Source organism: Bos mutus, chromosome 3, assembly GCF_027580195.1.
Source record: "Bos mutus isolate GX-2022 chromosome 3, NWIPB_WYAK_1.1, whole genome shotgun sequence".
In the NCBI taxonomy this organism is placed as follows: domain Eukaryota; kingdom Metazoa; phylum Chordata; class Mammalia; order Artiodactyla; family Bovidae; genus Bos; species Bos mutus.
Genome location: NC_091619.1, coordinates 11,251,398 through 11,263,629, shown reverse-complemented (window position 1 = coordinate 11,263,629; position 12,232 = coordinate 11,251,398). Strand labels below are relative to the sequence as shown.

The following is a 12,232-nucleotide window of genomic DNA, read 5'->3' as shown; positions in this document are numbered from 1 at the left end:
AGAAGGATCAAATGGACTGCCCACAGCATTGTCCAGTGATCCTCAAAGGAATGAAAAGCAAGGATGACCACAAGACCTCATAAAAATACATCTCCATCTCCTTGTGCTGGGCTTCTTTTCTTCTCTCCCTCATGGTGGTTTGCTTTTAACCCCTGCCATTCCAGAGGGACTCTCTACCTTTAGCTCACCACTACAAAACCTTTCTCTCTTGAGTTCCATCTGTTACTCTCAAGGGTCCCCCTCATGTCTTCCCCTTCCCTGGGGCTTCCCAGGTGGCTCAAATGGTAAAGAATCTGCCTGCATTGCAGGAGACCCATGGCTTCCCATTGCACTGTATCCTAAACTAAATACTTGGTTATTAGTTCTTATAATAATAAATATTATTTTAAAATAATATTTTATACATTAATATTTTTAATATAAGATGATATTGGTATTGTCTGGAGACAGCTTTTGTAGCACAAGGTGAGGGTGGCTCTTGGTAACACATCTGTGTCTCTTAAAGTGGGTTTCCACTAATACCCAAAGAGTTAAAAGTGACCAGAATGAAGAAGAAATGCTTGACAACATATCAGTTTAATGGAGATCCAAAACTTTCAAAAGAAACAACCAGAACTCAGCTGCTGGGAGAGGTGAGACTTGCCACAGGATAGATTTCTTGGGTCTCATTATCAAACCTCTACATAGAGAACCATGTCCTGTACTCACAGCCTTCCTGGAATAAGTTGGAGTCTCCAACAAACTATAGCGCCTTTGTGAGCTCATCTCTAGTCTGTGATGAAAAAAATCAAACATAAGTGAAGCATCAAAGTTCAGAAGCATTGGGCAACAGAAATGGCCTCAGCTGGTCCCTCATTTGGACCTCACATTTATGCTCTTCTTCCCCTTCTCTGCTTCCTCCCTACCCCACCTCTGGTGGTTTCCTGCCTGGTGCTGCTCATTTCACTTCTGCCCCTCCATATGATCCTTTCCCCATCCTTGTCCCTTGGTGGGCTGTGGCTAAGTGTGTCTTGAGCTCTGTGCTAAGCTGTAAGGCTTCTCCCTGTGTTTTCAGTCTCTCCCAGATTCCCTTTGCCCAGCTCAATCCTCCCTTCTTCTCTGCAGCTTAGTCCTTGTTTCTTCTTGCCGGTCGTCTCCAGGCAGCAATGATGGCTTCATCATCCATTTCCTCCTCCTCCCCCTGTCAGTGCTTCTCCAATACCGGGACTGCCGCCCTGAAGCAAACCTCCCTTCTTCTTTCTTTTCCATCCTCGCTTTCTCTCCCTCCTCTTCAGATCTCATGAAACTCTGGGTGAATTTCCTCTTGGCTCCAAATTCAGAAAAGTCTGACTTGGATGACTCTTCCACATCTTCCCAGTCCCTGGATCTGGCCCCATTTGGACGCCGTGGTTCTGGGGACTCTTCTCCTTCAGAGGGCTCGGGGGTCCGGCGGAAAAAGTAGGGCTCCGGGCTTTCCTCCCGGGAGCTTGAGGTCTCACTAAACATGGACCTGGAGAATGTGTGCATCTCTCTGCCTTCCCTGGTGGAGGAAGCAGAGAACCGTGAAGTGCTTTTTACCGAGTTGCTATTGGTCTCGTGGTAGGAGGAGGTGTCCTGCTCCTCTGACCGGGATTTGGAGAACTTGTAACTGGAAGACTTAGACTCTGTCTCCCGAATCAGGGAAGATCTGGTGCACTTTTCCCTGGAGCTTCCAGACCAATCACTTTGGGGAGATTTTTCCTCTGTCCTGAGGCCACTGAGCCACTTATTAATACTGTTATCCTTCTCTCTGCCAGCTCTGCTGCCACTTCCGTAGCCATCAGAGACGGCCAGGGAGGAGAAGGTGTCTGTTTCGGGTTTCTGGGAATTACTGCGGGAAGAATACCGGAAGCTCCCTATGGCGCTGTCAGTGTCCTCATCCCTATCACCCACGTCATCATCCTCATCCTCATCTTCCTTGACCTTCTTCTTCTTGAAAAGGGAGCTGCGTTTGTTGTCGGAGGCCAGCTTCTCCATTTTGTACTCGGACATCTTCTCTCTCAGCTCTGTTTGCATCTCCTTCTCCTTCCGGCCAAGCTCCTTTAGGTCAATATTGTCAGCAAAGAGGCTATAGATAGGCTTGCTGGTCCCCTTCACTTTGCTCCCAGTACCTTCAGCTCTTGCACTCATGGTATGGGAGGACAACACAGACTGGGTCTCAGAGCTGGGTCTTGCCTGGCTTTGAGGCAGCAGGCAGCCACCCAGGGCAGAGCTGCTCTGTCCACTGAGCATGGAGACTTGGTCATCCCCTAGGCAGCTGCCTGCTGGTGCTGCCTTCATGCTTACAACGGACAGTGGGCGGGGCGACAACAGCATTTCATTTTGCTTCTGGGCGAGAGTTTCACTGACTACGTTGGCAATCCAGTTCTGTATGCTGGCAATGGAGATTGTGTCTCCAGGCCCCACATGCAGGTTAGGTAGAGGTGTGGTGGGGGTGGAAGCCAAGCATCCGCCTACTTTGCTTAGGGCCTGAGAGGGATGGGAGCTGTGGCTCTGGGCGCTGAGCACAGATGCTGTGTCCCCATCAGCGCTGACTGAGGGGGCTGCCGACCAGAATGCAGACAGGGGGATGCTCCCACTGGCAGCTGAGCTATCTGCCTCCCAGCTTCCCATTGACTGGCTCTCCTCCAGTGTCTGCCTGCTTCTCTCCAGCAGCTCCAGCCTCCGCTGCCGCTTCTTGACCAAGGCCAAGTCATCTCCCTTGCTGAGCTCCACCACCTCCTCCTTGTTCTCACTGCCCACCTTCTTTTGGTGTTTCAGCTTCCAGGCCTGGTAGGCAGACAGATTGACATCAGAGAGGTTTTTCTTCTCCCCCTCCACCTCCTCCGCACCTTGCTCACTGCTGCCATCTCCTGCCTCTGAGTCCTTCTTGTGAAATCCAAACTGGATTCTCTTGATCTTCCACCTTTCCAGGGCGGTGAGTTTGTCCTTGTTTCTGCTGCAGAAGTGATAGAAGGAGCTGGCCTCGGAGGCCACACTCTCCTCGTCATCCTCCCGCACCCTGCTCCCCACCTCCGAGCTGGCGTCCACCTCCTCTCTCTTGTTCCTGGAGTGGTACTTTCGGGAAGCCTCCTTCTCAATCTCCTGCAGCCTCTGGTCCCACATGTCCCAGGTGCTCTCCGTGGACATGGAGTCAGAGCGGCGTCTCCCACCTCGGTTCTGGCTGCTCATCTGCAGCTGCTGCTTCAGGACCCGGATGTCATGGCTGCTCACACTCTCGGAGGTGCTGCTCTCACTCAGCGTGTGCCTCCTTCTTCTCGTCACGAAGGAGCTGCCATTGCTCTCCTCTTCCTCTTCCTCCTCCCTATTCCATCTCCGGTGCCCTTCTGCCTGGTACCTCTCATTTCGGCTCTGCCACTCCCGGATGATTCGCTCCACATCCTCATCCTCGGGCTCCTCACCTTGACGAGAGGAGGCTGAGAACCTGTCGTCCTCGCCCTGCAGGACCTTGCCCGTGGGGAGGCTCTGCCCCTTTTTCCACGCCTCGTAGAGCCTCTCCTCCTCCTCCTCATCGATAAGGGTGAGGGGCTTGGAGGCCTGGCTGGCCCTCCCCAAGGAGGAGGTACTCAGGTGACTGGCAGCGTCATCCTCCTCCTCCACGGTGAGGGTGTGCACTCTGGCTGCCACCGTGCTCCCGGCGTCCTCGCCCTCCTCCACCGCCTCCTCCCCACACTCCCTGCTGAAGTCCTCTTCGCGCTCCTCCATCAGCTTCTCCTTGAGCTCGCGGAGCTGCTTCAGGAAGCCGTCGTTGGGGTAGATGGCCCGCTTCTTGCGCACAGTCATCAAGGCCTCCAGGACGGCCATGTTGTGGAAGATCATCAGGTAGGCTACTACCAGCACAGCCGAACGGCTGACGCCCATTTCACTGCTGACCAGGACTTTCCCTGTGAAGAAAACACAGCAGATGGTGATGGAACAGCAATAGTTTGGCTGTTGTTGTTGTTGTTGTTGTTTTTAAGTTTTGATGTGCTGGATTTAGTATGTTTCCTTTGCCTCTCATATTCATCCATGCTCAAGTCACATTAGGGACAAGCATCATTGTCCCCATATTACAGAAGTCAGAGCAGTGAGGCTACCCTGTGCTTGTGGAAACATTTTCTGAACATGTACAAGGATTGGGGAGTGGATACTCTCTTCAGGTCAAACTTGGATTTATTAGCTTTATTCCAAAGGAATTTGTGTCAGTGTGGAACAAGATATTTCAGGTTTGGAATGACCCAAATGGAGTGGAGTGGGCCCCTCGTTACTCTTGTTCTAGGCACTGGGCTTTCACTGATGCCATCTGAGCCTGCAATGTGGGTGGATATGTCATACAACGAACTCAAATGATTGTTTATATCAACTGAAACCTGTAAAGCCTTCTAAAACTGCTATTAAGTCATGTCTCTCTTTTCTTGTAGCATTCTTAAAGCATAAGGATAGTTGTATAAATTCCTATGAATGCTTTTGGTAAATATAGCCTGTTCTTATAGCCTAACAGAAGCTTTTGCAAGTCTCAACTTTACCATTCAATACATTAGTGATTCCCCAACCTCCCCCTCTACCTTGCCTCCTTCATAAAAATGACAAACATGCCTTCTATGCCTTTGTTCTAATAACTGTTTAAAATGCACATTGGGATCACTAGAGATCTCCTTCCAGGCTGTCATCAATCTGTTTTCCAGCAGTCTTCAGGGATATTTATTAAATCATTCAGAAGTCCTATCTTACAATATGGGATGGGGGTGGCTTTTATTATTATATCTTTGCATCAGTTAAGGCTATGTCTTTGTCTTATAGCAGGTCAGAGACCCAGGCAAGACTTGAGGGCACCTGAGATCCAATAATGCTGAAAGGCCAATTACCGAGGGCCAGCAGTCACTAGGGGTAGGTAAGCAAGCCACTAAAGAATCAAGGCCTTACAAACAGCTGAGAAAAAAATGAAAGGCAAAGGAGAAAATGAAAGATATACCCATCTGAATGCAAAGTGCCAAAGAATAGCAAGGAGACATAAGAAAGCCTTCTTGAGTGAACAAAGGAAAAGAAAGAGAGGAAAACAACAGAATGAGAAAGACTAGAGAGAAGGCAATGGCACCCCACTCCAGTACTCTTGCCTGGAAAATCCCATGGACGGAGGAGCCTGGTAGGCTGCAGTCCATGGGGTCGCTGAGAGTCAGACACGACTGAGCAACTTCACTTTCACTTTCATGCATTGGAGAAGGAAATGGCAACCCACTCCAGTGTTCTTGCCTGGAGAATCCCAGGGACGGGAGAGCCCGGTGGGCTGCCCTCTGTGGGGTCGCACAGAGTCGGACACGACTGAAGTGACTTAGCAGCAGCAGCAGCAGAGGTCTCTTCAAGAAATTAGAGATACCAGGGGAACATTTCATGCAAAGATGGGCACAAAAAAGGATAGAAATGGTATGAACCTAACAGAAGCAGAAGATATTAAGAAGAGGTGGTAAGAATACAGAGAAGAACTGTACAAAAAAGGTCTTAATGACCCAGATAACCACAATGGTGTGGTCACTCAACCAGAGCCAGACATCCTGGAGTAGAGTATGAAGTCAAGTGAGCCTTAGGAAGCATTACTAAGAACAAAGCTAGAGGAGGTGATGGAATTCCAGCTGAACTATGTCAAATCCTAAAATAGGATGATGCTGTTAAGTGCTGCATGCTATATGTCAGCAAATTTGGAAAACTCAGCAGTGGCCACAGGACTAGAAAAGATCAGTTTTCATTCCAATCCCAAAGAAGGTCAGTGCCAGAGGATGTTCAAACTACTGCACATTTACACTCATTTCACATGCTAGCGAGGTAATGCTCAAAATCCTTCAAGCTAGGCTTCAATGGGTCATGGTGGAGAGTTCTGACAAAGTGTGGTCCACTGGAGAAAGGAATGGCAAACCACTTCACTATTCTTGCCTTGAGAACCCCAAGAAGAGTATGAAAAGGCAAAAAGATAGGACACTGATAAATGAACTCCCCAGGTCAGTAGGTGCCCAATATGCTACTGGAGGTCAGTGGAGAAATAACTCCAGAAGAATGAAGAGATGGAGCCAAAGCAAAAACAACACCCAGTTGTGGTTGTGACTGGTGGTGGAGGTAAAGTCCGATGCTGCAAAGAGCAATATTGCATAGGAACCTGGAATGTTAGGTCCGTGAATCAAGGCAAATTGGAAGTGGTCAAACAGGAGATGGCAAGAGTGAACATCGACATTTTAGGAATCAGTGAACTAAAATGGATGTGAATTTAACTCAGATGACCATTATATCTACTACTGTGGGCAAGAATACCTTAGAAGAAATGGAGTGGCCATGATAGTCAACAAAAGAGTCCAAAATACAGTACTTAGATGCAATCTCAAAAATGAAAGAATGATCTCTGTTCATTTCCAAGGCAAACCATTCAATATCACAGTAATCCAATTCTATGCGCCAACCAGTAATGCTGAAGAAGCTGAAGTTGAACGGTTCTATGAAGATCTATAAGACCTTCTAGAACTAACACTCAAAAAAAGATGTCCTTTTCATTATAGGGGACTGGAATGCAAAAGTAGGAAGTCAAGAAACACCTGGAGTAACAGACAAATTTGGCCTTGGGGTACAGAATGACGCAGGGCAAAGGCTAATGGAGTTTTGCCAAGAGAACACACTGGTCATAGCAAACACCCTCTTCCAACAACACAAGAGAAGACTCTACACATGGACATCACCAGACGGTCAACACCGAAATCAGATTGATTATGTTCTTTGCCGCCAAAAATGGAGAAGGTCTATACTGTCAGCAAAAACAAGACTGAGAGCTGACTGTGGCACAGACCATAAATTCCTTATTGCCAAATTCAGACTTAAATTGAAGAAAGTAGGGAAAACCACTAGAACATTCAGGTATGACCTGAATCAATTCCCTTATGATTATACAGAGAAAGTGACAGATTCAAGGGATCAGATCTGATAGAGTGCCTATGGACAGAGGTTAGTGACATTGTACAGGAGACAGGGATCAAGACCATCCCCAGAGAAAAGAAATGCAAAAAGGCAAAATGCTTGTCTCAGGAGGCCTTACAAATAGCTGTGACTAGAAGAGAATCAAAAGGCAAAGGAGAAAAGGAAAGATATACCCATTTGAATGCAGAGTTCCAAAGAATAGCAAGGAGATAAGAAAGCCTTCCTCAGCAATCAATGCAAAGAAATAGAGGAGAATAATAGAATAGGAAAGTCTAGTGATCTTTTCAAGAAAATTAGAGATACTAAGGGAACATTTCATGCAAAAATGGGCACAATAAAGGACAGAAATGGTATGAACCTAACAGAAGCAGAAGATATTCAGAAGAGGTGGCAAGAATACACAGAAGAACTGTACAAAAAAGATCTTCATGACCCAGATAATCACGATGGTGTGATCACTCACACACCCAGAGCCAGAAATCCTGGAATGCGAAGTCAACTGAGCCTTAGAAAGCATCACTACGAACAAAGCTAGTGGAGATGATGGAATTCAAGTTGAGCTATTTCAAATCCTAAAAGATGATGCTGTGGAAGTGCTGCACACAATATGTCAGCAAATTTGGAAAACTCAGCAGTGGCCACAGGACTGGAAAAGGTCAGGTTTCATTCCAATCCCAAAGAAAGGCAATGCCAAAGAATGCTCAGACTACAACACAATTGCACTCATCTCACACACTAGTAAAGGAATGCTCAAAATTCTCCAAGCCAGGCTCCAGCTGTACGTGAACTCTGAAATTCCAGTAGTTCAAGCTGGATTTAGAAAAGGCAGAGGAACCAGAGATCAAATTGCCAACATCCACTGGATCATCAAAAAAGCAAGAGAGTTCCAGAAAGACATCTACTTCTGCTTTTTTGACTATGCCAAAGCCTTTGACTGTGTGGACCACAACAAACTCTGGAAAATTCTTAAAGAGATGGGAATACCAGACCACTTTACCTGCCTCTTGAGAAATCTGTATGCAGGTCAGGAAGCAACAGTTAGAACCGGACATGGAACAATGGACTGGTTCCAAATCAGGAAAGGAGTACATCAAGGCTGTATATTGTCACCCTGCTTATTTAACTTATATGCAGAGTACATCATGAGAAACACTGGGCTGGATGAAGCACAAGCTGGAATCAAGATTGCTGGGAGAAATATCAATAACCTCAGATATGCAGATGATACCACTTTTAAGGGAGAAAGCAAAGAAGAACTAAAGAGCCTCTTGATGAAAGTGAAAGAGGAGAGTGAAAAAGCTGGCTTAAAACTCAACATTCAGAAAACTAAGATCATGGCATCTGGTCCCATCACGTCATGGCAAATAGATGGGGAAACAGTGGAAATAATGACAGACCTTATTTAGGGGGACTCCAAAATCACTGCAGATGGTGACTGTAGCCATGAAATTAAAAGACACTTACTCCTTGGAGGAAAAGTTATGACCAACCTAGATAGCATATCAAAAAGCAGAGACATTATTTTGGCAAAAAGATCTGTCTAGTCAAAGCTATGCTTTTTCCAGTAGTCATGTACGGATGTGAGAGTTGGACTATGAAGAAAGCTGGGCGCTGAAGAATTGATGCTTTTGAACTGTGGTGTTGGAGAAGACTCTTGAGAGTCCCTTGGACTGCAAGGAGATGTAACCAGTCCATCCTAAAGGAAATCAGTCCTGAATATTCATTGGAAGAACTGATGCTGAAGCTGAAACTCCAATACTTTGACTACCTGCCCTGAAGGACTAACTCATTTGCAAAGACCCTGATGCTGGGAAAGATTGAAGGCAGGAGGAGAAGGGAACGGCAGAGGATGAGATGGTTGGATGGCATCACCGACTCAATGGACATGAGTTTGAGTGAACTCCAGTAGTTGGTGATGGACAGGGAGGCCTGGTGTGCTGCAGTCCATGGGGCTGCAAAGAGTCGGACATGACTGAGTGACTGAACTGAACTGAGGCTTCAACAGTACGTGAACTGAGATCTTCCAGATGTACAAGCTGGATTTAGAAAAGGCAGTGGAACCAAAGGTCAAATTGCCAACATCCATTGGATCATAGAAAAAGCAAGGGAGTTCCAGAAAAGCATCTACTTTTGCTTTATTGACTATACTAAAGCCTATGACTATGTTTTTTGTTCTGTCACTCAGTCATGTCCAGCTCTTTGTGATCCCATAATCTGTAGCACATCAGGCTTCCCTTTTCCTCACCATTTCCTTGAGTTTGGTCAAACTCATGTCCATTGAGTCAGTTATGCCATCCAACCATTTGTCCTCTCTTGTTACCTTCTCCTCCTGCCTTCAACCTTTCCTAGCCACAGTGTCTTTTGCAAGGAGTCAGCTCTTTGTATCAACTGTGGAAAATTCTTAAAAAGATGGGAATACCAGACCACCTTACCTGTCTCCTGAGAAACCTGTATGTAGGTCAAGAAGCAACAGTTAGAAACAGACATGGAACTAACTGGTTCCAAATTGGGAAAGGAGTATGTCAAGGCTGTATATTGCTACCCTGTTTATTCAGCTTATACGCAGAGTACATCATACAAAATGCCGAGCTGGATGAACACAAGTTGGAATCAGGATTGCTGGGAGAAATATCAATAACCTAAGATGTGCAGATGACCAGCCTAATGGCAGAAATTGAAGAGGAACTGAAGAGCATCTTAATGAAGGTGAAAGAAGAGAGTGAAAAAGCTGACTTAAAACTCAACATTCAAACAACTAAGATCATGGCATTAGGTCCCATCACTTCATGACAAATAGATGAGGAAAAAATGTAAACAGAGACAGACTTTATTTTCTTGGGCTCCAAAATCATTGTAGATGGTGACTACAGCCATGAAATTAAAGCTTGTTCCTTGGAAAGAAAGCTATGATGAACCTAGACAGCATACTAAAAAGCAGAGACATTGCTTTGCCAATAAAGGTCCATATAGTCAAAGCTATGTTTTTTCCAGTAGTCATGTACGGATATAAGAGTTGGACCATAAAGAAGACTGAGTGCTGAAGAATTGATGCTTTCCAACTGTGGTGCTGGAGAAGACTCTTGAGAGTCCCTTGGACTGCAAGGGAATCAAACCAGTCAATGCTAAAGGCAATCAACCCTGAATATTCATTGGAAGGACTGATGCGAAAGCTAAAGCTCCAATACTTTGGCCACCTGATGCAAAGAGCCATTGGTAAAGAACCTGATGCTGGGAAAGATTGGAAGCAAATGGAGAAGGGGCAGTAGAGGATGAGATGGTTAGATAGCATGACCAACTCAATGGTCATGAATTTGAGTGAACTCTGGGAAATAGTAAAGGACAGAGGAACCTGGCTGTGCTGCAGTCCATGTGGTCACAGAGTCAGTGAAGACTGAGCCACTGAACTTAACTGAAAGAATCAAGGCCACTAAAAAAGCATCTACAGATTCAACGTCTTATCCCCTTCCTCTTCCAGCTCAGGGCTCAGCTGTCACTTTTAACTGGCAAACTAGGCAGCAGTTTACTACTGTGAGTACCGAAGACTCACTCCATTTTTTTGGAGGTGGTTACTAGGCCAGCTCAGTTCAAGACACTTCAGGACACAAACCAATAGGCTTCCTCATAAGGGGATCAAATATTGAATACAATTAGACTCAGTCTGGTAGAGCCTAGGTTGCCATCCGTGCTTTGTCATATTATGTTCCTTGCACCTGGGATTCCTCTGAGGAGACTCAGGGGCTGCCTCAGGGACAAGGGAAAGGCTGGGTGGGTCAGACTCAGGGGTCCCCACCCAATTCACCCAGAGCAGCAGAAGGATTTTCTATTTTCTTAGGCCACACTAAGGTATAGTTTGTGCCTGATATCAACTTCAGGGGGTGCCTTTCATTTTGAAGTGAAAGTAGATTTGTTTGGTTGTGATGAAAACTCTCCAGCAGTAAAATGGCTTGAGGAAGGAAGTCTTTTTCTAAAATTTGAAGCCATCATTTTGATCAATAGGGGGGCTGATTTTGGGGGTGTCGGGGCTCAGTCTTGAGGTACAAATTTCTAGGCAGTCAGTGTAGAACAACTGGGGATCATTAATCTTAAACCCATATGTCTGGTCCATGGTAAAATGGTCAGAGGGCATGAAAAAGGATGGTGACTTAATCCAAGGATCAAGAGAAGCCATGAAATGAAGTTTCTCAGTCGTGTCCGACTCTTTGTGACCCGTGGACTCTAGTCTACCAGGCTCCTCTGTCCATGGGATTCTCCAGACAAGAATACTGGAGTAGGTTGCCATTTCCTTCTCCAGGGCATCTTCCCGATCCAGGGATCGAACCTGGGTCTCTCGCATTTCAGGCAGCGCTTTAATCTCTGAGCCACCAGGGAAGCCCCCAAGAGAAGCCATAAAGATGTTAAGTATCTTGACCTTTAAATTGATTGGTTAGAAATAATGTGATTTAAGGAAGGATATAAAAACTGCTGTAAGTCCCACCTTGGGGGGACTCTTTACCCCCTCTCAGTGTCTATGCTGAGAGCTTTATACTTTCCTCCTCTTTAATGAATTCTATTCTCTTGAATGTTTGCATGTTCATGGATTCCATTCTTTTGCTCTGCAGACAAGAACTCGGATTCGCATCTCAGTCTGTCTAGATGTGCTTAAAAATTTGAAGAGTACTGCTAGTGGAGAGAGCCCTGGACTTGAGTAAGGCTGGGTTCAAGTTCTCTCACACGATCAGTATGCCTTTGTATGGCAGGAGTTTGTGTTGTATCCTCTCAGTTCACAATCCTCTTTTCCCTCAGAACTTTCTTCTCTCTCTGCATTTCAGGAAAATGAAAAGTACTTGCCCAGAGGTCAACCCTCCTTTTCACTGTGGATAGAATTCAGGGTAGACAAAGGACCAGAGTCTGACAACTTCTCTCTCCAGGGAATGTGGAAATGGAACTGAGGAAGAAAATCAGCAGTTATTGCCAGGCCTGTGGAGGGCCATGCTCTCGATGTAGAGAGAAAGAGGAAATGGAACCAAGAGTCCTGAGGTTGTCCAGTCCTTGTTCTAGACCATCCTGAGGCCACATTCCTGTCTCTGGATTTCTTCTTGTCTTGTTATAGTTAATGCCTTTGCTGCTTGTTAAGTAGTTTGAGATGGTTTCCACTTACTAGCAACCAGTGCAGTTCAGTTCAGTTCAGTCTCTCAGTCATGTCTGACTTTTTGCGACCCCATGAATCGCAGCACGCCAGGCCTCCCTGTCCATCACCAACTCCTGGAGTTCACTCAGACTCACGTCCATCGAGTCAGTGATGCCA

The 12,232-nt window shown here is 46.1% G+C and overlaps 1 protein-coding gene across 1 annotated transcript in view; it reads right to left on the bottom strand.

Moving 5' to 3' along the window:
* Positions 1-557: 557 nt before the first annotated feature.
* STYXL2 (serine/threonine/tyrosine interacting like 2) overlaps positions 558-12,232 on the bottom strand; it is a 66,957-nt gene continuing 55,282 nt past the window's right edge. The window contains 3 exon segments of the mRNA XM_005907607.3: positions 558-1,128; positions 1,130-1,179; positions 1,182-3,902. Of these exon segments, the coding sequence (XP_005907669.2) occupies positions 1,081-1,128; positions 1,130-1,179; positions 1,182-3,902 (2,819 nt within the window). The 3' untranslated portion in view covers positions 558-1,080.